This window comes from Pipra filicauda, unplaced genomic scaffold (genome assembly GCF_003945595.2).
Source record: "Pipra filicauda isolate LSUMZ 115617 unplaced genomic scaffold, ASM394559v2 scaffold222_size1277272_pilon, whole genome shotgun sequence".
NCBI classification, from domain to species: Eukaryota; Metazoa; Chordata; class Aves; order Passeriformes; family Pipridae; genus Pipra; species Pipra filicauda.
The window spans coordinates 881,941-908,475 of NW_024104335.1; the positions used below are offsets into that span (position 1 = coordinate 881,941).

The following is a 26,535-nucleotide window of genomic DNA, read 5'->3' on the forward strand; positions in this document are numbered from 1 at the left end:
GTCTAGTACTGCTTGAGCTCTCTGTTTTCTCTGATTTGGGAGGTGATGGAGTTATTAAAGTTTTGGTGTTAGTAGCTTCAAACACTTTGAGACCCAACTCACGTACGTTGTGTTCTACTGCGTCTGCTGCCACCTCTACTCATACCTCTTCGGCCTTAATCCTGCACACCTGTAGTTATCCGCCCTGGGCAGCCAGAAGGTCTGGCCAGGCACTAAGATGCTGCTGTACAGAGCTCTGCAGTAACACATCTCACTCTCCCTTGCAGGAATCTACATCCTGATCGCAGTTGGAGCTGTTATGATGTTCGTGGGGTTCCTGGGATGCTACGGCGCTATTCAGGAGTCTCAGTGTCTTCTGGGAACGGTAAGAGGCACAAAGCTTTGGAAGCTACTTGGCACCACGATCTCCCTGCCAGGCAGCACAAGGCTGTGCCTTCCTTGCTGGGGCTTTTCCAACAAACGGGACTGGGAGGATGCGTGAGCATGGAGGTGGGAACTAGGTGACCTCTGCAAGGATCGAGGCAGCGCTGTTTGGCCAAGGGCATCTCTGTCCAGCCCAATGAGCTCCAGCTGAGCTGGCAGGCTCCTGCTTGTGCCTGGCTGCGGGGAAGAGGCTGAAGCCAGCGGCATAGCAGAAGGGGTGAGATCAGCAGGACTCTTAGAGACTCATTTCCTCTGTTATATGTGAACTCTTCCCTTGCTTCTATCCCCCCCATGGTCTGACTGTCTTACCAAGCACCCATTAAACCCTCTTTCTTACCTAGTGTCCTCTACAGCTTCCCCTCTCACTCCTTCTCAAGGCTGCCTGTGGCAATTCCAGTTCTTTTAGGGAATCATCTACTATTTTTATTTGTTTGGACAAGGAAACAGCAAAGGCTTCCCACAATATGTTAGTAAGAACAACTAGGTACATCCTGGAAAATCCATTACTAAAGTGCTACAGGTGTCCTTGATTTGAGGCAGCAGCTCGAGATTCCTGGCACGGGATGAACTTAATTGTATAAACTATAGACACACCAAAAGCCTTTGCCTTGAGGGCAAGGGAGACCCATTTATTTAAAGCAAGTTCTCACATGTGGTTCAGCTTTAAACTCAATGCATAAAAAATAAAACTGGAGGGGTAAAACATAATTTTTTTTAATTTTTTTTTTTTTAAATTGGAATGACTTTCTAGCGCTTGGCTTCATTGGGCTGGAGGATTCTTTGTGGTGGTGTAGTGACTCATGGGTGTGGACTCAGCTGGGACAGAGGGAAATGGCGCTGCTTTCCCTTGCTCTTGCAGATGACTTCACCTCTGGTTGCTGCTGATTTCCAGTTAGAAGGGGGTGCTTCTCCCCAGTGTTTATAAAGTGCTTCTGAACGTCAGTGGATGGGAGCTGCTGTAGGGGTTTGTAGGCATTATCCCTGCTGCTGGGAATAGGAGGAGCCTGCACACAAATCCGACAGAGTTTGTTGTAGCAAGGTCTGGCAGCTTTGGATTTTAATTTTTTTTGTTAATGCAAGCGATTAGAGACCCTGAATTACCCCTCACTCCCTCTTGAAGGTGGAAAGAGGATTAGAAGGGCAGATGGTACAACGTACCTGAGGCCCAACAGGGAAACCGTCTGCTTTGGCTGAAATTAGTAGCTCTAGCTGCTGTGAGCTGCCCGTGTTTGCTCACACCTTGGCTTGCTAAGAGAAGGCTGGAGATGCCTTGTAAGGACACTTTCCGCTGGCCAAGGCTCCCACCGTGCTCCAAGGACATTTCCAGGCAGCGTCCTCAGGGTGTCGCAGGGAAGCAGCCACACTCCCTGCTCCTTCAGCTCGCTGATGGAGTGACTTACTGCAGAAGGGAAAAAAAGCAGGAAGCTCCACACTATCAAAATCCTGTGTCAAAGGCATCATGGATGCTGAGCGACAAGACCCAAGGAAGGCAGGAGCTTGGCATGGAGCAGGCTCTGCTCCCTGGGAAGGGGCTGGGACACATCCAGCTGCCTGGCCAGGAACATCACTGTGTTCCCATAGCATCAAGCTGCATCTCTTGGTGTTCTGCAGCTAACTTGCAGAAAAACTGAGTCTGCAGGAAGTTGTGGCTGCAAATCTGGGATAAACAAGCCATCCTTCACTGGAGGGTAACCACTGCAAGAATGAGCCCTAGTGCTTAACCAGAGACTTACAGTGGCATCACGCCCACAATTTAGGGTGATGTGAGTCCTTGGGGGGATGTAGGACCCAGTCCTCCAAAGATATTCCTACGGAATCAGGGATAGATAGGTGTTAACATAGGAGTTGGTTGTTCAGGAACTGGACAAGGATGTTAGAAGTCCTTTCCTGTTGTCAGGTTAATAGTCTTGTTTCCATTTTGCTGATAACCCTTTGCTCTTGCACATGAGAGCCAGGTCATGGCATCATTCTGGAAACTCCTGTTTCCTCTGTTGTTGAAGAAGACGTCCTGAGTGTGTCTGGAACAGAGACTGCCCAGGAGCCAGGGGCTTTTGCTTCTTTAATTCCATGGCACCTCTCCCACTCTGGGGCTTTTCCCAGGAAGAAGCCACTGAGTGATACTGTCACAGAGGTGATGTTGGCTGCATATGAAGCGTGCCTCTCTGTGCCTTCTCACCTGACTCTTATGTGTGAGCTTTACAGCTTCCTATTCCCAGTCTAACAGACCAACCATCACAATGTTTTCTGAACAAAAAGATGGAGGGAGTCTTCGGGGGGGTGGCAGGGAGGACTGCTGGAATTGTACAAACAGGGTGGGACTGTGGGAAAATGTCAGTGTTAGTATTTATGCAAAAAACTGCAGTAGCCTTGCAGGGCTGTGGCTGCTGGAGAGCTGGTCATAAATCACACCCTGACATCCCCAGCTCCTCAGCAGCTGAAACGTGCTTTTAACCCCTCACTGGCAATTCCTGTCCTTGGAGCACTTGTGGCAGAGCAGGAACATTGTCTGGAGGGTCCTGCAGGTGTATGCAGAGGACCAATATATCTCATGGTGCTCAGGGCATCTTCATCCCTGCCATACCTTCGTGGGGAAGGCTTTCTAATCCCTGCTCAGCCATCCCAGTGGGAAGCCTGGACATGGGGTGGCATCCGATGAGTTACAGGAAAACGTGTTTGGGCTAAGTGTGTGTATGAGAGATAAAATGGTTTGAAGTCAGATGACACCTTGCTCTGATCTCTGTCAGTAGAACCACACCTCTACCCACCTAGTTGCTGCTTTTGCCTGTAGCCAGATATGTTCAGGACCCATCTTTTGATTTGCCTTTGCAGTTCTTCACTTGCCTGGTGATCCTGTTTGCCTGCGAAGTTGCGGCTGGAATTTGGGGATTTGTCAACAAAGACCAGGTAAGACAACTCTGATACCTATGTTTGTGGGACTGGAAGGCCTGGGCAGAACCGCAGCAGATCCCGACATGAGCTGTTTTGCTTACAAGCTGCTCTCAAACCGAGTCATGGGGGCTTGGATTAGTGATGTGACCTGGGCAGGTCACCTAACTCCTCTTGGCCAGGCTGATGAACTTTAAATGTGAGCACTTGACAGTAGCAGCTGCCCCTTAGGGTATGTAGTGCAATGTCTAGAATAAAAATAGCCTGTCTCACTTGGGTCTCCTCCGTGCTGCCACACTGTCAGTCACAGAGTGAGTTGATTCATGCATGAAGTCGTGAAGGAAAGCCATCTGCACGTCCTAGGTGCCAAGGAACAAAGAGCGAACCCAGCTGCATAGTGCCAAAGGGAGGGAATACCGTACAGGGAGGGCCTGCATTAACAGGATTGCTTGGTGCTTCCTACTGTTCAGCAGTATCATATAACCTGCTTTGGGCCATTTGTGTGCCAGGACTGGGCTTGCTGCTGATCCATAAGTTGTGCATGCACAAGGGGTACAAACCCTGTGTCTGTACCAGGCACCCTTCTAGGGACTGCTCGGATGAGGTTTTCTGGTTGGAGGGGGTGAACTAAAGGGTAGGACTGAAAATTGCAGCTTTTCACCTTCTGTTTCTGCTCACCTTCCTTTCATTACGGTCACATGTGCTCACAGACATGCAGAGTTTCATCTTGAAGTGCAAAACTGTCCGTGTATGGGAGCTATGGCTGTGCTGCAGCAAGCAGCAGGCTGGGTGTTGATCACTGGGCCTCGAGGGTTTGGAGGAGAGAAGGGGACTGCTTGTGCTCAAAGCCAAGGTTAGACTCTCTTGGCAGAGTAGGAAATGTGTTTACTTTACTAAGAGACGCAAGCCAGCTGTGTAAGTAGGTGGTGGCCTGCTCAACTTTCACATGCATATAGTCCATGGCTGATGGGCTTGGCCTGAATGGGAACACCCGTGTAGTCATTCAGCGGGAGAGAGCATGACTTCACTGGAATAAACTCTTCTGTGGCTAAACATATTATTATGCAGGCAGGGTGCTGTTTCCTAGCAACTTTAGTGAACTAATTAACCTCTGCAGAAGGGCCGTGCCTCCTGCAGATGTTAGTTCGTGAATCCTGAAGAGTCCAAGATGTGCAACTGCAACCAACAGCAAAAAAAGTGAAGCCTGAGTAAGGAGGGACCCCATGGCTCTTGTGTTCCGTCCTGGGGAGAAGGCGCTTGGATATCAGAGCATAAAGCTGAGAAATTTAGGATTTGCTAATACAAGAGCGATGACCTCAGATCCTAAAATTAATTTTACAGTTTAAAATGAATGGTGGCAGCCTGTTGGCATCAGCTGGTTTTACAGCCTTGATGATGAATGGGCTGTTTTGAAGTCCCTGCTCACAAGGCAGGTGGCTTGCAAGCTGGGAGGGAAGTGTAGAATGATCCCAGACATCAAGAGCTGCTTCCAGCAGGGACACTGCCACAAAGCTGGAGGCAGTGTCTCCCTTAGCCTGCCTTCTTGGAGATGCTTTAGAAGCAGTAAGATTATTTTTATATTTTTTTCATGTACCAGAATCAAATGGTTTGATTGGAGAACACTGCCCTCCAAAGCAAACTTTTTTGAGCAGTGACAAAGGAATTCTGGGATAATTGATTGAAATCGTGCTCCTTCTTGCTGCAGTTTCTTTTTTCATGTGCTAATCCAGTCTGTGTTGCCAAGAGCAGATGTTCTAGAAAGTGTTTTCCCTTTCTTGCTCATATAGGGGTTTTTTTCCTTCTCTTGCACATCCTCCTTTCATCTATCTCTTCCAAATTATGGGAAGGCGTTAAAGGAGAAATCACAAGGCCAGTATCCCTGATAATCAGGAGGTTCTTGCACTGTGGAGCAGACCTCCATGGGTGGCTACAGTTCACCAGCCAGTGGCAGGGTTAGAGTGTGGATGAAACTTTCCACATAACCACTTACAGGACAGGGATGCCCAGCTCCAAGTAGGGACACAGCCAGAGTTTGACATCCACCTAAATGTACCTAAGCTGCCTGACCCAAGTGAGCTGCCTCATTAGGTTTTAGTGTGCAATCTCTCCCAAATTCCTGCCATCCCCTCCAAACCAGCACGCCGAGGTGCCCATACCTACAGATGGCCTTGCTTGCGCACCCCACCTTCTCATGACTTTTCCAGCATGTCCTGCCTCTGCAGCCTCAGTGGCAAACGTGTTGCCTGCCTGCTTTGTCTCCATGTGTTGTGTGGTTCAGAATAAGCCTCTTCTGCATTCCTGAGCCCAGAAGCACATTCACATGGGATGAAGGCTACCTCAGATCTTGTGGTTCACCCTCCAGGCCTGGCTGTCTTTATCTGCTAGAGAGAGCTTGTGGAGCCCTTGGACAGTGTTGGCTGGAATCTGCTGGCTGGTGGATGAGGTTCTTAACATGCTACAGCTGGAGGGGCTTGAGCCCTATGAAAGACAGGCCTTTTTTCACATGTCTGTGCAAACAAGTGGTGTCCTAATCTATTTTAAAACTGCTCATCTTACTGCGAGTCTCATTAGAGGGAATCTGTCCCCTTCAGGCACATCTGCTGGATGGGTTTCCTCCTCTTTCTCTGGCTGAGAGTTTTTCCTATGTCTTTCCCAGATAGCCAAAGATGTGAAGCAGTTCTACGATCAAGCACTTCAACAGGCGCTCATGGGAGAATCGGATGCGAACAACGCAAAAGCTGTAGTGAAGACCTTCCATGAAACGGTAAGATGTTGCTCCTCTTGCTGCACGTCCTGCTTAGGCTCCGTGGAGTCAGCCAGAGCTGGCACTGATGGATAGGGTGTGCTGTGGATCACAGCTGGTGAACTTCTGAGGGTGTTTTGTCCGTGGGTAGGTGGTGAGGAGCAACTGTCCGTGTATGTGGACTGATCCTCCCCACCGAGGCAGAGGCAATAAGTTGAACTGCAAGTCTTGGGCAGGGAACGAAGGCAACGCTGGGATTTTAATGCTTATGAGAGAACTGGAGTGAACTGAGTGAACTGGATCAAATACGTTCACAGCACTGGGATTTTGCTGCCTGCTTTCTGAGTTCCATGTAGAAATCTCTTCTCTGTAGAAGTTTCCTGCTGCCAGAGTAAATGAGAACATGGGAGGAAGGAGAATTAATAATGGCGGTCAGGAAAATGAATGGGAAAAGCAGAGTCTAAAGCAAATGATGCTACATGCAGGTCTTAGCCTGTCAAGTTTGCTGTTCTTACATTTCAAGAAGCAGAGTTGTACTCTCTTCAATATTCTGGCCTTCACACTGTGCTGGGAAGTCTGGCTCAGGCTCTAATTAAGTTGCTTTTCGTTTACCTCAGTACCCCTGATTTAAATAAAAATTCAGTGGACAAAGGATGTAGCTCTGAGTAACTAATCCTGATACTTGCTCCATTCAGCAGGAAACAAAATTTCTGGAGAGAGTTGGATTCACTCTCCTCCAGGGATAGCCATGCCAGATCTGTCTGGGACTATTGTAGGAAGCAGCTGCATTGCATGGAAAGAAAAAAGGGTTAATTTAGTGACTTATTACCCTCCCTTGTTTCCCTGTCCAAGATGCCTCCTCAGTCTTGGGTGGCTTCAAGGAAGTGTAAGGGTAGGGAGAGCACTGCATGAGTGTTTGCTGTCTGCTAATGCTGGGTTTTGTTGGGGTTTTTTTTCCTCTCTCCATGTAGCTGGACTGCTGTGGTTCCGATACTCTAACAGCAACTTTCACTCCCGTGTGGAGGGATGACCTCTGCCCAAAGGACTCCCTGAAAAGCTTTTTTGAGGTAGGCACAGCTGCTCTTCAGTCAGCACAGCTGCTGCAAGAAACCTCAGCTGCCAAGAAAATTTGGGGACTTATTGGGAATTAGATAAAGAGTAGAGATTTATTTGGGGATGATGTAGAAGGATGTTGAAGGTTCCCATTGGTTTGTCATTTGCTGTTCCTGGCTGAGGGGGCTGGCAGGTGTGGAGGGTTGAAGTCTGGTCGGAAGTCCTGGAGTCAGGACCTAGGAACATAAGCAGGACAGTGAGAAAGCTGACCTGCCTTTCGGGGGTGGGGGGGGGAGGTGAGGGGAAAGCAGGATATCTGACCAGTGTGTTCTCTGCTTCAGAACTCAAACTGCCACAGAAAAATCGATGACCTGTTCTCTGGGAAGCTGTACCTGATCGGTATCGCTGCTGTCGTGGTCGCTGTGATCATGGTAAGCATGACAGCATGGCGGGACAGGGAAAAGCCACCTCGGGGTGCCGTGGTCCTTTTCCAGCTGGGCTGGATCCATCCCTCTCCTCCAGATGCCCCTGCAGCTCAGCATGCAGCACCAGCCCTGTGCACCTCAGCTGCTTTGGAACATGGCAAGACTGAGGGCTTTGTTATCCCTCCATGGAGTCGAGTTGTTAGGGGAGGCACGTGACAAGCTCAGTGGAGCAAGAGCCACCTGCAAGCCCGTCCAGAAGGGCAGAGCACCATTGAAACCTGCTCGCTGCCTCCAAAACCACTTGTTTCACAGGGTGCCGTGTTCTGTTGCTGGGGTCTGCAGTGGGAAAGGATTTGCTTGTTTTGCCATGTTGGGTTTGCTCCCTAGTGAGGGGTGGGTGGCATGGGCTGGTAACCCGGCGCCTGTACAAAGGCTGGGCTGTAATGCTGGAGCGATCTCGAGGCATTTGCTGTGCAGTTGGCAGCCAGGAAGCTTGTAATGTAACACCACTGCTGCCAGAGAGAGACAGGAGAACATCATCTTATCTCAAATTGGCCAACTCCTAATGAAAACAGCAGCAAAGATGTAGCATCTCTGCCCTTACCTCTGGCATGAGAGTGGATTGGGGGACCTTAGGATGGAGTGGGGGACCTGCATCATACTGGTTGGTGCCTCACTGGTGCCCCCGTGTCTCTCAACAGATCTTCGAGATGATCCTGAGCATGGTGCTGTGCTGTGGCATAAGGAACAGCTCCGTCTACTGAGCCGTGAGAGCCGGGGAGGGGAAGGGGGGAGCAGGGAAGACGGCGCTAGAGGGGACCCCAAGTGCCACCAAGTGACCAGGAGACATTTCAACAACAGACAAAGAAAACTATGTATATAAATGCTTCCAATATTACCATACAGTACTTACCATTTTTATTTTGAAGTACTTTTTTTTGTTTGTTTAATAAATCAAACTTTCCCGTATCTTTGTGGCTGAGTTAGTTACACATCAGTTTTGTGTGATGGGAAAGCTGCTGTAGCAGGAGATCAAGTCCTTCCTCCCCCTTCCCCACCCCCAGTAACTCAGAAGTAACATTGGTGGAAGATGTGCAGAGGAGAAGGCTGCAGCCTGTTACCAGAAAAATTTTGCCTTGGTTTTACTGACTTTTTTTACTGGATACTGAAGCAGATTTTAGCGATTTTGTTAATTTGTACTCATCTTTTCCAACCATCACCCCAGCTCCCTGGCATTTCCAGGCTGTCCACAGGGAAGCCTGGCTGACTGCCTGAAGCCTGGGAGAGAGGAGAGGAGAGGAAACAGCCTCTGTTGCCTGGGTGCGATGTAACCCAAGGGAAACTCGGGCGCATTGAAGGGAAACTCGGGCGCATTGTTCCTCTCTGACCTGTTTGCATTGTTAGGTCAGTCCTTAACAGAGGTCATGCTTTAATTTTTTTACTCTATAAAGTGTAAAAATGGTTTTTGGTTTTATGGGTTTTTGTTTTCCTTGGGGCTATAACTTTATAAATTTGCTCATTTCCATTGATTCATTACATTAAAAGGTCAGAGGGTGAATTTTAGTCTCAGTTTTTCAAATATAGCCCCAGTTTTTCAAATATAACCTGAAAATTAAGTTACTTTTTTAACCTCCTTCAATATTTCATTGTAGACATATGTTTTGGGGACAGTCTAGTTCTATATCAACTTTCCACTGTTAAGCTAATGCTTACACAGAAATTATATTGGAAAAAGAAGAAAACATTAAAAAAATAGTTCCTGATTTTAGCAGATCTTTTAGCAGACTTTAGACTGCTTTTATGTACTGCAGGATGACACTTGGGTGTTCCCAACCATATGCATAATCCTTAAAATTTCATCTTTGCATCACTATCTTGTTCAATTAAATTTTCTTTAATTATGGCACATTGTCACACACTGTAATATTGCTGGGAAATTGTCATAATCTGATTTAAAAAAAAAAGTTTATTTTTAAGACCTTCCAGTTATATCAAGAATAGATCAGCTTATAAAGTCAAGGGAATTCAGGATTTTAGATCGTACCAGTTGAAACACATTCTTGTGATCTGGTAACTTTGGTTATCAATTTGATGTATGTGGCTTCTTTTGTATGCCACTCCATTACCATGTAGATAGAGGGGGAGAGTGACCCAGGAGCTATGTAATAAAATCAGAATGTCACTAAAAAGATTATCTGTATGTATAGTTCTATAGATATATATTTTTAAGCAAAGCCTTTCCCTTAGCCATACAGGCACTTGAGCTGGAAATTACAGTATCTCTCAGCTTTTTGCCACCTTGAAGCAGGTAAGGGGAGGAGTTTAAATTAGTGATCACTTTCCCCACTTCAGGAATATTTCTGTTTCTTAAAGTATTTCACTCTTCCCCTTTGTTGCAACAAAGAGCTTCAGATCTGATAGGGAGGGAGACCTGTGATCACTGATCATTTTAAACTAGTACCTTGTTCACTGCATATGGCTGCCATGGCCATTGCCACTACATCATAGAAAATTCCTGCACTGGGGCAAACTGATCCATTGAGAAGATTTTCCTCCCTTTGACTCTCCCCTTTCCTATTCCTGCCTTTTAGTATATAGGGTCTTTAAAAAGTATATAGGTAAATATATATATATATATCTATCTCAAGTTGTGCTGGGTAAGAGGAGGAAGTGCTTCAACAGATCTTTATATTGAGGGGTCAGACAAGAAAAGATTCAGCCTTAGATATAGCCTTAAAGCAACACTGCCCTGAATGTCCATGTTGTGCACATCGAGAATGAGGTGAGGTTTTGCAGTAGGTAACCCCTTCCCCTGCTCCCCAGCGTAGCTCCTTCAGGTCATCTACTCTGTTATGTGGCTATATGTATACGCATCATCCAAGCATGTGTGTTTACATCTATGTGCATCGAGATTGTTAGCATACAGAATGGATGTGTAACTTGCCGCCTTTTTTGTTGACTGTTGATAAATGTGTATAAATATGCCATTACGCATTTCAGTTCTGTTTTCTTTCCTTATACCATATTTTTGATATTGTTCAGTATTCAGTTGATGCTGTGTATGCAGCTGGAGCTCTGTTTGAAGACAGGCTGGGTCTCAATGCAGGTCAGGTGTGTCCTTGGACAGTGTACCTTTAGGGGTTTGGGTTGTCCCAGGCAGGAGCAATTGGCAGAAAGTGGTACTTGCAGAGAGAATCTGAGAGCTTTAGGAGGAAGAGCAGGAAGTTTGCTAAGACCCTGTCCTGCAGGGACTGCAGTTTGCCCTCTGGTTCATTTCAGAGGTGGCTTGTCACTGAGGAGAGCTCCAGAGGCAGCTTCCTGGGCCGCCTCCTGTTCCTGTGGCTGCTGCAGGAAAGGTGCTGAAGGAGGGGAACAGCTAGCAGCTGGGAAGGTCATGGGAGAAGAGACAGAAGGATGTTTGCAGGAGAGGGCAATGCTTTTAGAGTTACCAGCTGAGTCCCCACACTTGATGGAATGGTCATCAGCTGTAGCAGAAGGGGTCAGCCCAGGGACAGAGTAAGAATGATGAAGTAACTGAGAAACCCTCCCAGAAAAAACTACCCACTTGGGTTTCCTGTGAAGCTGGACCTGAGTTAACACAAAGTAGAGAGGGAGCTGTGAAGGGCTGAGGACTTGCCCCACTGCAAGCATTCAGGATCCAAAAGCCACAGGGCTCTTCTGCCAGTTGGTCAGTCCCAAAGCTGGCTGAGGTGAAGGGGGGAAACCACTAGGTAGGACCCCTGCTCTGCCTCAGCCCCTCTCCTGCATATGTGTGCATATAAGCATTTGTGTGCAACATGGTGCCCTGTACTGCTCCCCTCCACAACCCCCCCCAAAAAAAAAGAGATTAAATTGCAAGCTGTAAATACAAACCCCTCCCTCTCCATGGGAACATCCCTCCTGGAGCTAGTGACAGCTGAGAAAATGGCTGTGAGCTGAAGCAGGGAGGAGGAAAGAGGCTGGTGGAGGAGTGTCAACTGACCAGGTCTGAGTTCAAAGACCACACTGAAGGGTCAAACAGAGCCGCTGACAGCTTAACTGAATGCTTGGGATTTTTTCATACTGTGGAGCATGCCACAAAGCAGTGTGTTTAACTTCTTTCTGCCTTTTTTTTTTAAAGAAATGAAACGAAAATCAATTTAATAAACATTTCTCATAGTGTGCATAGTGTGATGAACTGCTGCAATTTTACAACCAGTTAACCTTAACACGAGGATGCTTTGTGAACCAGGCTTCAAGAGCACGGGTTTTTACAGCCTCTGGGAGGGGGGCCTGCAGGCAGGCTGGGATGCATCAGAATAGTGCCGAGGGAAAGCAAGAAGGTTGCTTGCCAGCAGTGGTGGCTGCTGCAGTTGTGCCTCACCCTCAAGGGAAGAGGGGCACAGCTGTGGGGGAGCTAATGTGGATTGCAAAATAGAGTGACTGTGCTGAAATTCAGGGGGGAGGAGGTGGCGGTACTGCACACACTCAGGCTTCTCCTGAAGTGACTGAAAATGTCCCCAAATGCCCTCTGCTGCCATCTGGATGGGGGCTGGGCTGGTTTTTGTGGATGGTCTGGTAATGCCACTGTTGCTGCTCCCACCTGCCTCTCCACACCCTCAGGGGAAAGCCTGGCTGAGAGCAAAGTGGGAGTCCCAAGTGCTGTGATCCCACAACTGCCTGCCTTTCTCTGTCCTGTCTTGGACTTCTTGCTGTGTTTGAAGAAAAATGTCCTGCGGCAGTTGCCAGCCATCGGCCTTGCTGGTAGAGAGAGGGAGGGAATGCGGGCGAGGGAGAGAAACGTTCGGCTGCCGCAAAGAAAGGCAAGTCCTGCTCCCAGCGGCTGTGCCTGTGCTACAAGATCATGCCCATCTGTTGTTCTTTCACTTGTTTACCTGAATGTTAATGGAGTCGGACATAATGACTTCTGGAAAGAAAAAAAAAGTGATATTTAAAAACAATAAAAAAGAAACAAAGCAATCACCCTTGTTAGTGGATTTTTAATGATGTGTTGTCAGATCTTGTTTCTTTCTGTCATGTACAGATTTCTGCCATGTCTTCCAAGGGAACAGGCTTGTCTCATTCTCAGATTCAAGTAAAATTCAGGCTGCAGGGAATGCCGTCCTCAGCTGACCCTCTAGGTGGTTTCCCATGAATGTGATGCTTTTTGCTTCATGCCTTAAAACATTTGGATTGTGGCACTGCATTGTTGCTCCAGATGGGGATAAAATTATTCCTGCCTCTGGAGCTAGGATTAAGCCGATGTGAGTCACTGTCAGAACCGGGCTGGTGTTCAAGAGGGGGAGAAACAATAGTGCAGGCTAACTGGCAAAGCATGGCAGTATTTAGCATCCAGGGTGTGTGCCTTGGGACCTCAGCCTGGAAGTATAGCTGGGATCTTAAACCTTCCTGGCTAAATGCAGTTCCTCTTTGCACTTCAAGTCTGAGTATTTGCACTGGTGTGCTTGAAACAGATGAGTTGAACGTGATGCTGGGAGAGAACTGGGCAAACCAGGCCCCTTTGAGGTGCTGTTGAGTGAAGATATGGGTTATTCTTGGAAAACAGCAGTCCTGCCATGTAGGAGCATGTGAGGCCACATAGATAACCCACTGTGAGGGGAACGGGTGGGTGGAATGCTTCCAGCCTGTTTGTGCTCATACTGCATGGACGACCCTGGCTTACGCTTCTCTTTAACATTTTTCTCCAGAGGTCTGAGGGACTTCGAAAGTCACTGGAGACCTTACTGTGGAATTCTGATGCCTAGGAATATGACTAGGGAATCTTTTTTTTTTTTTTTAATGAAACAAGAATTTTCAGATAATAAAAACACAGGCGTGAATTTTTCTAAACTAGACCAAGCTGGGATTTTTTCCAGTGGAATTCTTTTCCTCCTCCCTCCTAAACTGTTTTTTTTTTTTTCTTATTAAAACCTCCTAGAGTGTTTCTAACGAGAAGTTTTGAAGGTAGTTTTTGCTTTGGCGAGCTGTGTTTCGTAAGGCTCTTCTGGACTGTTTGTTTTTTTAAATAGCAATGGCCTAATGGTTTCCTACTAAGACAGCTGCGACTAACATGTATAAATTGCTTATTGCATTCTGTAATCAGAGGTTGTCTAAGCTCTAACTAAGATTTGCAATATTCTCACAGGAGGATATAAAACCAGCCAGCTATCCCATGCCAGAGTTGTTTATGGTGGAGGTTTCTGTAGGAGAAAGCACCCACACTGCTGGATCTGCCTGCCAGCTCTGCTTGCTGGGCTCTGTGATGAAGGATGTGCTGTGCTCACATTCCTGCTCTTAACCCCTTTTCCTGTGCTGGGCATGGCAGTGTGGCCCTTCCAGTTAGGGGAGAGGAGGGAGTTTCAGCCCTAAGGCAAAGCAGCTGACAACAAACAAGATTGTTCCGAAAAACAAACTTCAACAAACTTTTTCACTGTAAGGGCTGTGGTAGGGCTGCAAACTGTGGCTGCACCAGAGAGTCCGCAAGAGTGGAAATACAGCCCCCAGGGAGGAAACATCTGTCACCACTGGGTGCTGAAGGGGAAAGGAAAACAATTAACTACTTGACCAGCTCTTGATTAAGTGGTAAAGACACAGACTACGAATCTCAAGTCCCATATGTACAACGCTGTGCACCTGAACTAGACAGAGGCTGTGTATTGTTATCTGACCACTCAGTTTGAGCCTGGAGAGCATCACATTTCCTTGCACAAGGCATAACCCAAGCAGGAGGACACAGAAGTGTGTGGTGTAACCTCTTCAGCCAACCTCTGGCAGCTTGTCTGACTCTGGCAGCCTGATGCTTTTTTCACAGTAGTACCCAGGGACCTGGAGCAAACAGACAACACCTCCTAGCTGCTAAAACTGCTGCATAACTGAAGCCCAAGTTGTTTTCACACTTGCAGACACATTAGAGGGTACATAAATTGTGCAACCAGGCATGCTGCAGACTGCCTGGTGTTTCTCACTGGATTTAGATGACCCATCTCAAGTGCCAATGGTTGCAAGTAACATTTCTAATTAATCACACCTTTTCCATTTTTTTTTTTAAAAGATGTTTCTTGGCCCTGCTTTGCGAGGGTGTTCCCTCATGTCAGAACACAGCTTTGTTGAGTACCGAAGAGGTGGTGGTATTAGGCCAGGTGAGACAGCATGCACACAACACCCTGTCTGCCGGCTGTGAGTAAACTGCTGAGATTTCCTCCAGCAAGGACTAGTGCTGTTAAATGCAAGGCTTGGCATTGGCTGCAAAGTTGTGTTGGTTAGTGAAACTCCATTAGGTCTTGTTCAAACAAGAGATCTAGGGAGCTTTAGGGTTCTGAGTTTTTTGTTAATGTAAACTTCAAGGCCCTCAGCTGGTTCCCTCGACCCCTTTCAGCCCTTCATCACTGCTGTTGGTATCAGGCATGCTGGGGCAATGACAGGAAAAAGAAAAAAGGAGCCAGATTAGCAGAAGGATTTTTTTAGTACAAATATTCTTTAGCTAAATCAAAATGAACAGACACCCCCAACTGTTTGTTTCCTTTTAAAAATTCAAGTAATTGCAGAGAGTATTAATTTTGCTCGTAAAGGACTTCAGTTCCCTCCCACACATGCAATGTCTCTAACAAAAAAGGGGTTGCAGGGTCTCCCTGCAGGTCCTCTATAGGCTGACAATACCACTATTATTGTGAAGAATCAAGTTGATAAAGACCTTCATAGCCTGCTTGCATTAAAACTCACTCCACAGGAACTAATTTTATGTAGTTACCTTAAGGGGAAATAGCACCAACATGGGTAAACAGCACTGGAATAAATCAAACGTGCTTTCAGGTGAGCCAGGACCAAATGAACATGCAAAGTAAAACAGGTAAGCGGAGCTTGTTGTAGAAGAGAGGTGCTGTGAAGCACTGAATTCTGGAAATGCCCCACAGGGGATTTCAAGGCCATTTGTAGGATTTCCTTCTGGCAAATGGGAGAGGGCAACTCTATTATTTCCTTCAGCCTGTACCAGTCTGGCTTGGTGTGACTGCCTTCTCCCAGCAGAGAAGGATGTGGTGGTCATGACTCTGCTTTTCCTTTTTGCCTGCAGTAAAATAATCCTTTCCCTCCCCACCTCCCCTTAGGACCTCCAGCATGAGCTGCATGTGGCCACATCTAACTAACCTCCATACTCCTTCCAGATGCAGGAGATGGTGAAAACGCATCTTATTGCTCTGTCTGGCTTATAGGATCTGTGTGGCTCCTGGGGAATTGCCTGCCACTTTCCTACAGCCGCAAGGAGAGGGGCCAGCAGTCCCTGCCAGGCGCCTACCCCAGGCTCTGAGCACAGGAGCAGCAGCAGGAGACTGCCAGAGAGCAGCGGAAACAGTCACCGGATGGGGGCCAAACAACAGATTTATTTGCAAGACAGGAGCGGGAGGCGCCGGTACTGGGGCCGAGGCTGGTGTGCATTTGTACATGCCACCCCCGCACGCAGGGCTTCCTGCAGACACATGGGGCCATCTCCGTGACTGAGTGGCCCCTTGGAGCCCACTCACTGGATACAACCCGCTCATTTGGATGATGTCCTGTGCTGCAGCTCAGATCCACCTTCCAGCCCCCAACCCTCTTCAAGCCACCTCAGTTCAGGCCAGGAAGGGGAAAACACTTTACCATCTGTTCGTCTTCAGACTCTGACTCATTATTTTTATTTCAGCTGTCGCCAAGCAATAGCGAAAATCCCAACACACCAGTATATCCACTGCTGCAAGCTGTCTTGTCCTCAGCCACCAGAGAATGAGCAGCTCTTCCCCAGTTCCCTGCAGTGTGCAATACTAAATCTTCTGAATAAAAAAACAGGAAGGAGGAAAAGCGTACATTCAGCTTCCAAAGGTGACCTTGGTTATCAATATTCACAGCATCCAGGCAAAAAAATGAGAACTTGTAGCCTCTGGAAATGGAGAAATATGGCCTGTCCCTGAAAGCACACACATCCCCATGTGATACAGCGAGGTAGTGTTGCCCTCTTCTGCCCCTCTGAGCCCCTGATCTAACACAGAACCAGTGTTCAAAACAAGAAACAGTGCCATTGTTTGCACCAGTCTATGATGTACCCTGCTTGTCTCTAGCCTTACAGAAACGGGGCATGCCACTGTTTACTCCACATCCTTTTCTTGCCTGCTCCTTACTACACTCAAGGACTCACTCCTGCTCTGTCCCTGGTGCACTAGACAGTGTTACACAGCACTGGTAGCCTTTACCCGGGGTTTACTCTTTGCTGCCTTTTCCTGTTTACTGCCCTCCTCCTTTCCATTTCTGCTCACCTACTTGAAGACTCATGTTTTCCTTTCTTCCCTCCGAGAACCCATTTGAATTCTTGTGACCATACTGCCAAATGTGTATACATAAAAAAATGGGATCACTAAATGGGGAAACACCTCTAAAACTGTTGGTTTAAAACTACAGCATGACTCCAGCTAGATGGAAGACATTTTGCACTAATCCCATCATTGCTGCCAAATGCCTTCCAAACACAGCCCTCGTCTCATAAATTATTGTAATTAGCAACACTCCAGCAGGCAAAAGTATGTATTTAAAAACTGAGGATGCATTTGAAGTGGCTGCAGTTTATATTATGGGTGACTCACAGTGAGGCCCAGCTTGAAAGGAGCCAGTGAAGCCTCCACAGCCACAACCTTGCCTGGCAAAGCCCCCTGGCACACCGAATACTTTTTCCTAAACATAGGGAAAACAAGCTGAATACTGAAGCCACGGGGGAAACGTATTTGTGCTGAAAATTTAAACTGTTTGCTGAAATAAGGGGAAAAAAAAGGTCAAGCCTCTTTGGCCAACACCAATAAAACATTTTCAGACAGAGCTCTGCTTCTTGACACACGCGCAAAAAATGTTCTTCTGGGACAGGCAGTGGAAACTTTTTTTTTGTTACGGATAATGGTTTTATGCCTCGAGTGACTCGGGGTTTTCTGTTTTGAAAATAAACACGTTAAGAAGGTAAAAAAAAAAAAAAAAGAAAGAAAAAGAAAGAAAGAAAAACCAAAACACAAAGAAACCAGACACTTCCTCTGAAGTGTTCTCGTTGCGGCCAAGCCCTGCTTTTCCGATGAGAACAAAAGCTGTGACGACTTTTTTCCAGACTGCGGAGGGAGGCGGCGGTGCCGTGCCCTCCCCCCGGGGGCCCCGAGACCGGCCCAGCACGGGCTGCGAAATGTCGGGCAGCGCGGTGCGCCCTGGGAGCTGTAGTCGCTCAGCCCCCTCTCGCCCCACAAATCCGCTCTCAAAATGTCCCCCTCTGAGGAAAAGCGGGCGCCTACAACTCCCAGAAGCGCGGAGAGAGGCGGAGCGCGGAGGGACCGGCGACTCCCTCCCCTTCCGCACCGCTCTCCTCGCCGGGAGCTGTGGTCCCGCCGCCGCTTTGGCCGCCCCGGGGCTGCCGAAGGGGACTCGCTGTCCCGGCGCGCCGCTGGCCATGGGCGGAGCGGGAGAGGCGGGCGAGGCGGGCGGCTGCTGTGGAAGACGCTGGGCCCGTGCGCTGTCGGGGTACGGGGCGATCCCCCTTCCCTTCCCCGGCGGTTCGCGCCGTGTGCCCGGGCGGGCGGGAGCGGGAGGGTGCAGAGGCCATCGAGAAGGGCTTGTGTGGTGGGGGCGGTTTGTATCCAGCAGCATCCCGGCCCGGGAAGGGCGCTGGGCCCGTGGCCGTGGTTTGGGGTGACGGGGGTCTCCGTTCTCCTCACAGGCTGCAGGAAGACGCACAGAGCTTGTTTGAGCAAGACCAGGATGGAAGAGCCCAATGGGGACCTTCCCATGCGGAGAGACGCCGTCCTCTCCGAGTCGTGCTGTGATCATGCTGTGACAAACCTGTGAGTGGTGTGGTGTAAGGGCCAGCATGTTTGGCTAATAACGCTGTAGAGGCTAAAATGCCTCCTTAGGAGCAGAATTTTTCCTTTCTGTGTAAGTGCCCTCAGACAAGAGATGCCCTGATTCACAGCTGGCAATGAACACTTTTAGTGCCATCTGAAAACAGCTGTTTTAGTTAGCTATGTGATTCAGTGCCTCCTCTGAGTTGTAGTCATTACTTTTCATGTGTTCCAAAGCCTATCATTTTAAGAAGATTATTTCCCATTAGGAAATACATGTTGTGCAGTGTTTTCAAAGGCAGTCGTCAGATCCCTTTTTTCAAAGACACCCAGACTTCACACGGAACACAGCACTCAGTCTGTTGGGTTCTTCAGAAGATTCTTTATGTTTTATGCTTCTTGAAAATCTGGCCCTAACTGTAAACACAACCTTTCTTTGAAAACAGGACTCTGTGCTACTCATGGCCTTAATACTTAGCAGCACTTAGTAGTGGCAACGCATAACTATTGTTTTTCTATTTTCTTAACTGCATTTAATACCGTTTATTTAATAGTAGCTTTCTGCACATGCAAATTATGGTTTGATTTTTTTTAAAAAACTTCTGTTTTACAGAATAAAGTTGGCAGTGTGAATGTGGAGACTGAGTAAATATAGTGGTGCCTGCCTTATTAGGCTGTGTGTTGTTCTTTTGCCAAAAATCCAGGAATATGTGCAGATTTTTATACTAGCATGAGTTTGTGTCAGATTTAGAACCTGGTTCTGCAGCTTTGGATGATTCAGGGGGAAGGAATTATTTTTGAAACTTTTTAAAACTACATTTCCAGTATCTTGATGGAAATGTTTGTTTTCTAGGGTGGAAGTGCTGAGATCTTTGGTGGCTTTAACTGACCCTCAGGAGGGGAAGCTGACTCAGTCTGGAGAGAAAGTGAGTGACTCACAGACTTTCCATGTCTGTTTACTGCATCGTTTCAGAAAAACCTATAATTAGGTAGTTGAGCTTATTCTAATAATATATTAGAACTGTTTTCATAATTCACGTTTCTGTGAGTTGAACCAAAGGGTATGTTTGCCAACTCTTGTTCCCTATTGCCCAGCAAGTGATGGCATGATCATCGACAGCCTCAGTTCAGCAAGGTTCCCTTCAAGCAGGTTGCAGTGTCGGTATTCCAGCTACTTCTGAAAGTCAGACTTCACATCACGCTGTCATTTACTGACTGAAGGGCCTGCTCTTGGATGCCCATGGTTGCAATCTCCCCTTGTTTCCATGTGCAAGCATGGCATGTGCGATTAGTTTTTTTAATCCAGTGGGATTGATTTCTTGAGCTGGCTTGTTTTCTGATTCCTGGAATCTAGTAATGACACGAGAGCTTAAAGCCAAGGAAGGAGTGGAGCTTGTACTTTGTGCCACATTAAAGCAGACCTGAAACTGGCCCTGATATTTTTGTGGGGTTCCTGCCACTGGCCTCAATCATTTATAGTGTCCTTTACAATAGGCAGAACGTGATGGTTGTTGGGACAGAAGGTATAATGCAAAAAAGGATCATAATGGCAAAATCAAAGTGTGAGAAATTAGGATGTGTTTTTGTGGATTTTTACCGTATGAATAAACACAGGGTGTAATTTGGAAAGGTCATTGCTGTCTCTTTGAAGATGCATAAGACAGTTATGTGGGATTCAGATTTGCTCAAAAGCCTTATATTCGTCTTCCAGTAATTGGACCTGCTGTAACCTGCAATGAAATTTGGTGTGTAGCACTGTATTTAATTACTTCATATTCTTGTATTCAGTCTTGTGTAAATCTTTAATTTTAATGTGCATTCGTTCCTTAAATAATGTTTTCATTTGAAGGAAAATTGCTTAAGAATCCCTAAAGTACAGTTGCCTGTTATATTGCAGTAATAATTATTTTGCACGGCACAGAATGATGGTCTCATACTTGGTTCTCATTTCACAGTAAAGTTTTTATGCTCCGTTGTATTCCAGGCACTAAACTCGCTGGGCATTTGGAAAACTGTATTTGCAGCTGTTCCTGGGCCTCCGTCAAAGACTTCAGTGGAGTGACAGCTCGAAGATGGGAGACCAGGAGGCAGGTGAACCCTTTCTGGGGATCGTGGCCGGTGATGCCAGAGACTATGAAGGAGCTCTGCCCTCAGACACCATATCGCTCAGCGATTCTGACTCTGATGATCTGGGGTTAGCAGGTGAAGCAGAAGTTGATACAATATCTCCTGAGGAGCCATCTGTAGATGATGGGGATTACAGATCAGGGGAGACTCCTGACTCTTCAAACAGCAGTCACAGATCTCCAGTCCAGCCGTTCCATCTGAGGGGCATGAGTTCCACATTCTCTCTCCGTAGCCAGAGCATTTTTGATTCCCTAGAAGAGGCGGCCAAGCTGTCTGTGCCCTCAATGCCTGAAGATAATGTTGTTGATGGGAGATTTAAGCGTCCGTTGCCTCCAACCACAGTTTCAGGTAACATGGTTCCAGAAAACATGGGAAAGCAAGCCAGACCAGTGCTGGCTCCCAAAACCTCTCCTGCAGTGCCTGACTACGTGACACACCCAGAGCGCTGGACCAAATACAGCCTAGAGGGAGTTTCAGAGTCTAGTGACAAGACTAACAGGGCAGTGGCCATGGAATTTCTAGAGGGTTTGAAGAAAAGAGGGGAGGAACAAAGCTCAGCTACCCAAGATAGCTACACCCCATACTTCAACCAGGACCCTTCCAGCTGCGGAGCTGGGAGGATTGTCTTCACCAAACCAACTAAAAGAGGTGTTGATGGACTTGAAAAGAAAAGATCAACAGGGGAGGATCATAAGAAACAGATGAAGACAGATCTGAAAGGAAAATCTGTTAAGAAGACTGATGACTTGAGGGAAGAAGATAAGGTAGAGCTGGGGCACTTAGACAGTGACAGTGGAAAGGCAACAGAGGAGGAGGAGTGCATGACGGAAGGGGACCAGAATACAGAAGATAACCTTAGTGCAAGGTTTAGTGGTGCAGCTGAAGAGCCATCAGTGGAAACAATTGGATTCCACTGCAGTAAGAAAAAGAGTAGGAAAAATTTCCGACCTAAAGTAGACGACGAAGGGGAGGAGGAAGAGTCCTGAAGGATGAAGCACATTGGAGGAATCCAAGGACTTGTATTGTCTTGCTCATATTTTTCCCTTTTTTTCCTGTTCTGAAAACCACGTGATAGCTTTTTGTCCAACAATTTGTGTCATAGCCACCAAGAACATGTTATATTGTTAGAAATCAAGCTACCTAAAATAAACTCCAGACTTTTTGTTCAGGAGAAATCTGTGGGCATAGGATAGTTGCACCCTAGCAGGAGAGAATAAGGTATGCTTTGTTCGCTTTCACAGCTCCCTCGGGCTCGCTCTGGAGCTGAAGTATCCAAAGAAAAAGAAGTGTTAGCAAAAAGGCTACAAGGCTTCCTAGTAACTCCCAATTTTAAGAGTTGTTCTCAAATCCTGTGGAATCCTGGAGAAAAGGTTATGAACTCATTAGGTAGAGATTTTTGAACAGTGAAAATAAAACCTAGTCTTCCACAAGGTGTGGTTTCTCCTGGCCCTGTCCCAGGGAAGAAAACCTTTTTCAAAAACATCCTTCTCTCATTACCATTGAGAGTGAAAGCACAATAGTGCCCAATTATATTATGATGATATGATTATCCTTGATCTGCACATTTGTATGTCCTTTCCAGGAGGAGCTGCTTCCATACCGATTCTGTGTGTGGATTGGGGTATTTGTGGGAATTAGATATTTATACCAGCACTGGATACTTTTTTGTTCTATGTGATGCAATAAACTTTGGTTGTAGCTTGATTTCTTCATCTCTGAACCATGCTGAGTAATGCAGGAGTAGAAGTTTTAACAAATACTCAGTTTATTTGATTTGAGAATTGTCTTGAAAACCTTTTAGAGTGTTACTCTAAGTTTACCATCTTGTTAACTTCTCCGTCAAGTCCCATAGATTCTAAAATTCACATTTTTAACATTTTCAGCCATTTTACAATTTATAATCCCCTCATGGGATGAATCATCTCATACAATGATTCACGTTGTAAGGAATGACAAATATAGTAGTTTTATATGCAATGTAGTAAATTTAATAAATAAGGTCGAAAGATTAAATACTTTGAAAGGTTATATGATTTGAAACTCAGATTAGTTCAGGTCAGTTTGGACTCACATTTTTTTTGCCGCTATTCTAAATGAACCAACCCAATGGTGGCATTTCTAACTGTGTAGTGAAAGATGACTTGTTAAGAATTTGTGATATTTCTCGGTAGGCTGTGCTTGCTCAAACTTGGAAGGGTGTTTGAGGGGCTGACTTCCTCTGAGGGGGGTCCATCTTACCAGTAATTGACTGGTAGGCCCAAATCACTTGGGGGGGGTCTTCATGTTTGAACAGATGCATCATTTGGCAGAACAAGCAGAAAACAAAGTAAAATGAGCAGTTGTGCTCCATCTTTTGAAATCCACCTTTTAAGAGCAGAATGAGTGTAGAGTTGGATGCACATTAATTAAGGAGTCACTGGTAGATTCATTGGTTGTTCCAGTACGTGTGAGTGGGACATAACAATTCCAAATGGATAGATTTCTGTTTCCAGTGGATAATTAGTGTGCGGATCACGATGCAAATAGCAGCCATTTCGAAGTGGAAGCTGCTGCCTAGAGCAAGGCATGCTGGTTGTAGGATACCTATTACTTCTTAACAAAAAAAATGTAGCTCAGTACAGACTGGGTTTATGATTTGTGCTTGCCTAGGGTGAAGAACAGGTAGAACTACCAGAGTTCCATTGCTGTTAGTGGAGTCAGAGGCCTGGGGCACAGCTCAATAAACTGGACAAATGCCTGTTTTATGAAGCCATTATAACAAGATTAATATATGTTGATAAAAGACTCATTTCTGAAAGGTATTTTTGTCAGAGCTGAGATTTATTTTTTTTTCCACCTCTGGTAACAGCTTTTGTGCAACCTACATTTACATTGCGTAGAAGCAATATCATATGCGTGAGGAAATGCAGTTGAAGCTTATCAGTGTAAGACAAGACACAGCCCAATACTTCCCCCTTCTGATGCTGTTTATATTATTCCAAAGAAATTTCCCCTTGAAGAACAGTATTAATACTAATTTTACTGGTGTATCTTTTCGTATAGAATTCTAATAAAGCCAGCGAGCTTTTGCGTGCTAAAAATGTACAAGCCAGTGTAAGTAATGAAAAAAAGCGGCAAACAGTCCAGATTCCTAGTTCATGGGATAATTCTTGGTACACATACTTGTTTTAAGGTCTCCTGGTGATTTTTTTTTTTCCTAACCTTTGAGAGAGAAAAGTAAAATGCAGTCAGAAAACCGCTTAGGTGTGGATGCAGCATTCCATGTGGTGTGGTACAGGGCAAGGGCTCCTTTACAGTGGGAGGCTGGCAGCAGCCATGATCAGGCATTACAACAAAAAAGCAAGTGGCAGAAGCTGGCGGTCTGACTGTGGGAGAATCCAAATACTTTGTGTTTGGGAAGTGAGTGCAAGCCACTGCACGCTTGAGGATCAAGCAATAAGCTTCCAGTTTCTGGGGATGAGTGAGGAGTTCTCAGTAAGGAATACCAGCAAAGAAATACCTCACAGGAGCCAGCGTGGGAAGACGGTGAATGCAATTGTTTAAGGGTTGTAGGAACTCCAGGAACTGTATGAATTGTAATAGTTCCGTATCCCAGGCCTTTTCCTGTGGAAAATATTTCATGATTTCCTTTCTAAGCAACTCAGAAGTACGAGCTTGCTTTCTTGGCCAAGGAAGGGGCTTGGTTTTTAGTGCGTAAACGATCACCCTTCCAAAGGGACCCTCCCTTAAACAGAGAAGTGTGGAAATTGGCAATGATGGCGATGGATTGAGGGTGTGGTATTTGGAGAACAGAAGGCAGATCTTATTTGGAAAATAAAGTGGTAGAGTCACCCCGGAGGAGAAAGCTTTTAGTGCTGTTTGTGGAATGGTTTTGCAGAAAACCGCTATATGAGCAGGGGCAAAGAAAGCCCAAAAATTGAAGCAGGAAGGCCGAGAAATCCTCAGTAATGTCAACCATTGACAGTGCTCAGTGTAAAGGCTTTGAGGGCTGGCCCTTAGGCCTTCTTGAGATCAGGATTTTACTCCTGCAGTAGTACAGTAGGACAAAAGGTTTAATCTGAAGAAAGAAGAATAAATTTAATTATCGATGTATGCGATGTCATTCTCAAACTGATCTACATGCTCTTCGCTTTCACTTCTTTCTGGCAAAGGCCGTTCTGTGTTGGCATTCATCACACCTAATAGGGTTGTAAAAGTCACGTGTTTGTTTAAAAGCCTTAGGAGAAGGGGAACATAATAGTAATTGCTTATGAAACTTAAAAATGTTGAAAAAAAGGATACTGTAGATTCTATTACTTTGCATTTGCTCAGTAAATGATAAACACAGGTTTATTTTTACAGCTGTTTAAGCTTCTGATTTTTATGCGGTTACAGTATTAAAATGCCTGGAGAGCCTGCTACAGGATAGGTTTTCTTACTGAATGCTGATAATGAAGCAATTCACATAAGGGTTTTATAAGCTTCTGACAGAATTAAGTAAAGCTTGAGGTTAGCTCAAGTCTGAGTGACTTGAGGTCTTGTCATGTCACAACTTTGTTGAATTATCCAGTTACTTCTTTTTCCCCTGTAGTATGTTCGGTTTATGGGTTTTGAAGGGTATTTTGTGTAACAGATAGAAATAGGTAGATATTGAAATAGATCATGTAGAAGAATATGCAGAATCTTTACTGTTTTGGATATCCTGCAGTGGCCGAGAAATAGTCTTTTTCTGTGTCTAATGTTTTAAACTCCAAACAGGAACCCTGGGACACTGAACAAGATTCTTAAGTGACAGAAATAATTGCAGCTCTGAAGGCAAATGAACTCTGTTGATTAAAACAAAGTAGAAGACTTGCTCAATTTTTATTTTTAATGATTACTGTTATCCATATTAAATATTTTGGTAATACTTCAGTCGGACTATCTCATTGACTCAAGAAACCCCCAAGAAAATCCTCTGTGGCAAATAGATACTTGTTTATGTGCCTGAAGTTGTGTGAGATTATTCTAACTCACACTGACAGTCCTTTCCCCAAAGCTTTTAAATGTATTTTGCAAAAGGTGATTTTTTTTTCATTCTGAAGTATTAGTATTCTGTTCCTTGCTTATGTTCCCATTACTTCTGTGTACCTCCTTATGTGGTTATTTTTCAATCTTTTCTTTCCCCTTGCATTTTTTTAACTACATTCTTCAGCTGTATTAATTAGCTCATCCATAATCATTTTCAATACTTACATGTATAGTTTGGAGCTGGTTGTGTGTACAGGAGGTTGGTTTTGGTTAAGACCTCTGCCATTGAGGAGATAACAGCTGTACAGTAGCAAATCTACAAAATAGTTACTGATTAGATACCTTCCCTTTTTTCTGAGTATATTGCATTATCTCAAGCTGGTATAAACTTACTAAAGCATTCCTTGTGTGTTCCTGTTGGACCTGTATAACATGACTTTTTTCAGGAAGCCATAAAATGGATAAGAGAGGGAAGGGAAACTGTAACAGGAGTATTAAGATAAGGAACTTCCAGCAAGGCCAAAATTACACTGGAGAGTGTAGAGATAAAGAAAACAATAGCAGTTGTGCTACATAGCACCTGGTAATGCTGAACATTTTCAGACTGATTAAGAAATGTTTGTTTATATTTCAAGGGTTTGTCATCAGAAGCGAAAGACAGGGTTTCCTGCTATTATTTGCATTTCGTGATTGTATGTTAGACACTTCCCTTTGAGATGCTCCTACCTGGTATCTTGAGAAAATTAGAAAAACCGATGTCCACGAAGATTAGGTCAGATCAGGCAGAATAGGGGTATTTTTCAAGCTGGCAGTTTTAAAGAAAGAAAAGATTAGGAGAAGGCTGAGAAGGGGGGGGAGGGGGAGATGAAGCATTTCATTCCAGAAGCATCCTTAACAAAGAAAATAAACACTTTTCAAGTAGACTAGCAAAGAGAGCAAAAAATGCTGTATTCCCTTTTCTCCTTTCTACCAGTGGTAGAAAACACAGATACATTTCTCCTTCTCTTTATCCCTAAATGGGGTCTGCCAAACCACTATTAAATGAGAGAAATATGTTGAAATCCTAGACCTGATACAA

At 45.7% G+C, this 26,535-nt stretch overlaps 3 protein-coding genes and 1 long non-coding RNA gene across 5 annotated transcripts in view; 2 read left to right on the forward strand and 2 right to left on the reverse strand.

Annotated features, from left to right (window-relative positions):
* Positions 1 to 12,489, forward strand: part of CD81 (CD81 molecule) — a 34,472-nt gene extending 21,983 nt beyond the window's left edge. The window contains exons 3-8 of the mRNA XM_027724170.2: positions 267 to 364; positions 3,253 to 3,327; positions 5,966 to 6,073; positions 7,024 to 7,119; positions 7,447 to 7,536; positions 8,232 to 12,489. Of these exons, the coding sequence (XP_027579971.1) occupies positions 267 to 364; positions 3,253 to 3,327; positions 5,966 to 6,073; positions 7,024 to 7,119; positions 7,447 to 7,536; positions 8,232 to 8,294 (530 nt within the window). The 3' untranslated portion in view covers positions 8,295 to 12,489. The remainder of the gene's footprint in view (positions 1 to 266; positions 365 to 3,252; positions 3,328 to 5,965; positions 6,074 to 7,023; positions 7,120 to 7,446; positions 7,537 to 8,231) is intronic.
* Positions 12,490 to 12,492: 3 nt separating this feature from the next.
* LOC120323269 lies at positions 12,493 to 17,452 on the reverse strand. Its single transcript, XR_005563578.1, has 2 exons — positions 16,141 to 17,452; positions 12,493 to 14,915 (listed from the first exon to the last, which is right to left on the reverse strand). It is a non-coding gene; the product is annotated as an uncharacterized LOC120323269 (long non-coding RNA).
* Positions 17,453 to 17,889: 437 nt separating this feature from the next.
* Positions 17,890 to 24,806, forward strand: TSSC4 (tumor suppressing subtransferable candidate 4). Of its 2 annotated transcripts, XM_027724166.2 has the most exons (4): positions 17,890 to 18,024; positions 18,221 to 18,344; positions 19,195 to 19,267; positions 20,326 to 24,806. In XM_027724166.2, exon 4 carries the CDS (start codon positions 20,414 to 20,416, stop codon positions 21,452 to 21,454), a length of 1,041 nt encoding a protein of 346 aa, XP_027579967.1. In that variant the 5' UTR covers positions 17,890 to 18,024; positions 18,221 to 18,344; positions 19,195 to 19,267; positions 20,326 to 20,413; the 3' UTR covers positions 21,455 to 24,806. The 2 variants fall into 2 exon arrangements, with proteins under 2 accessions (XP_027579967.1, XP_027579968.1); XM_027724167.2 differs by lacking the exon at positions 19,195 to 19,267.
* TRPM5 (transient receptor potential cation channel subfamily M member 5) overlaps positions 24,525 to 26,535 on the reverse strand; it is a 38,830-nt gene continuing 36,819 nt past the window's right edge. The window contains exons 23-24 of the mRNA XM_027724164.2: positions 25,683 to 25,773; positions 24,525 to 24,646 (exon numbers count right to left, since the gene is read on the reverse strand). Of these exons, the coding sequence (XP_027579965.2) occupies positions 24,546 to 24,646; positions 25,683 to 25,773 (192 nt within the window). The 3' untranslated portion in view covers positions 24,525 to 24,545. The remainder of the gene's footprint in view (positions 24,647 to 25,682; positions 25,774 to 26,535) is intronic.

Excerpts from the sequence above, each read along its gene's own strand:
- TSSC4 (XM_027724166.2), top strand. The coding sequence starts at position 20,414 with ATGGGAGACCAGGAGGCAGGTGAACCCTTTCTGGGGATCGTGGCCGGT.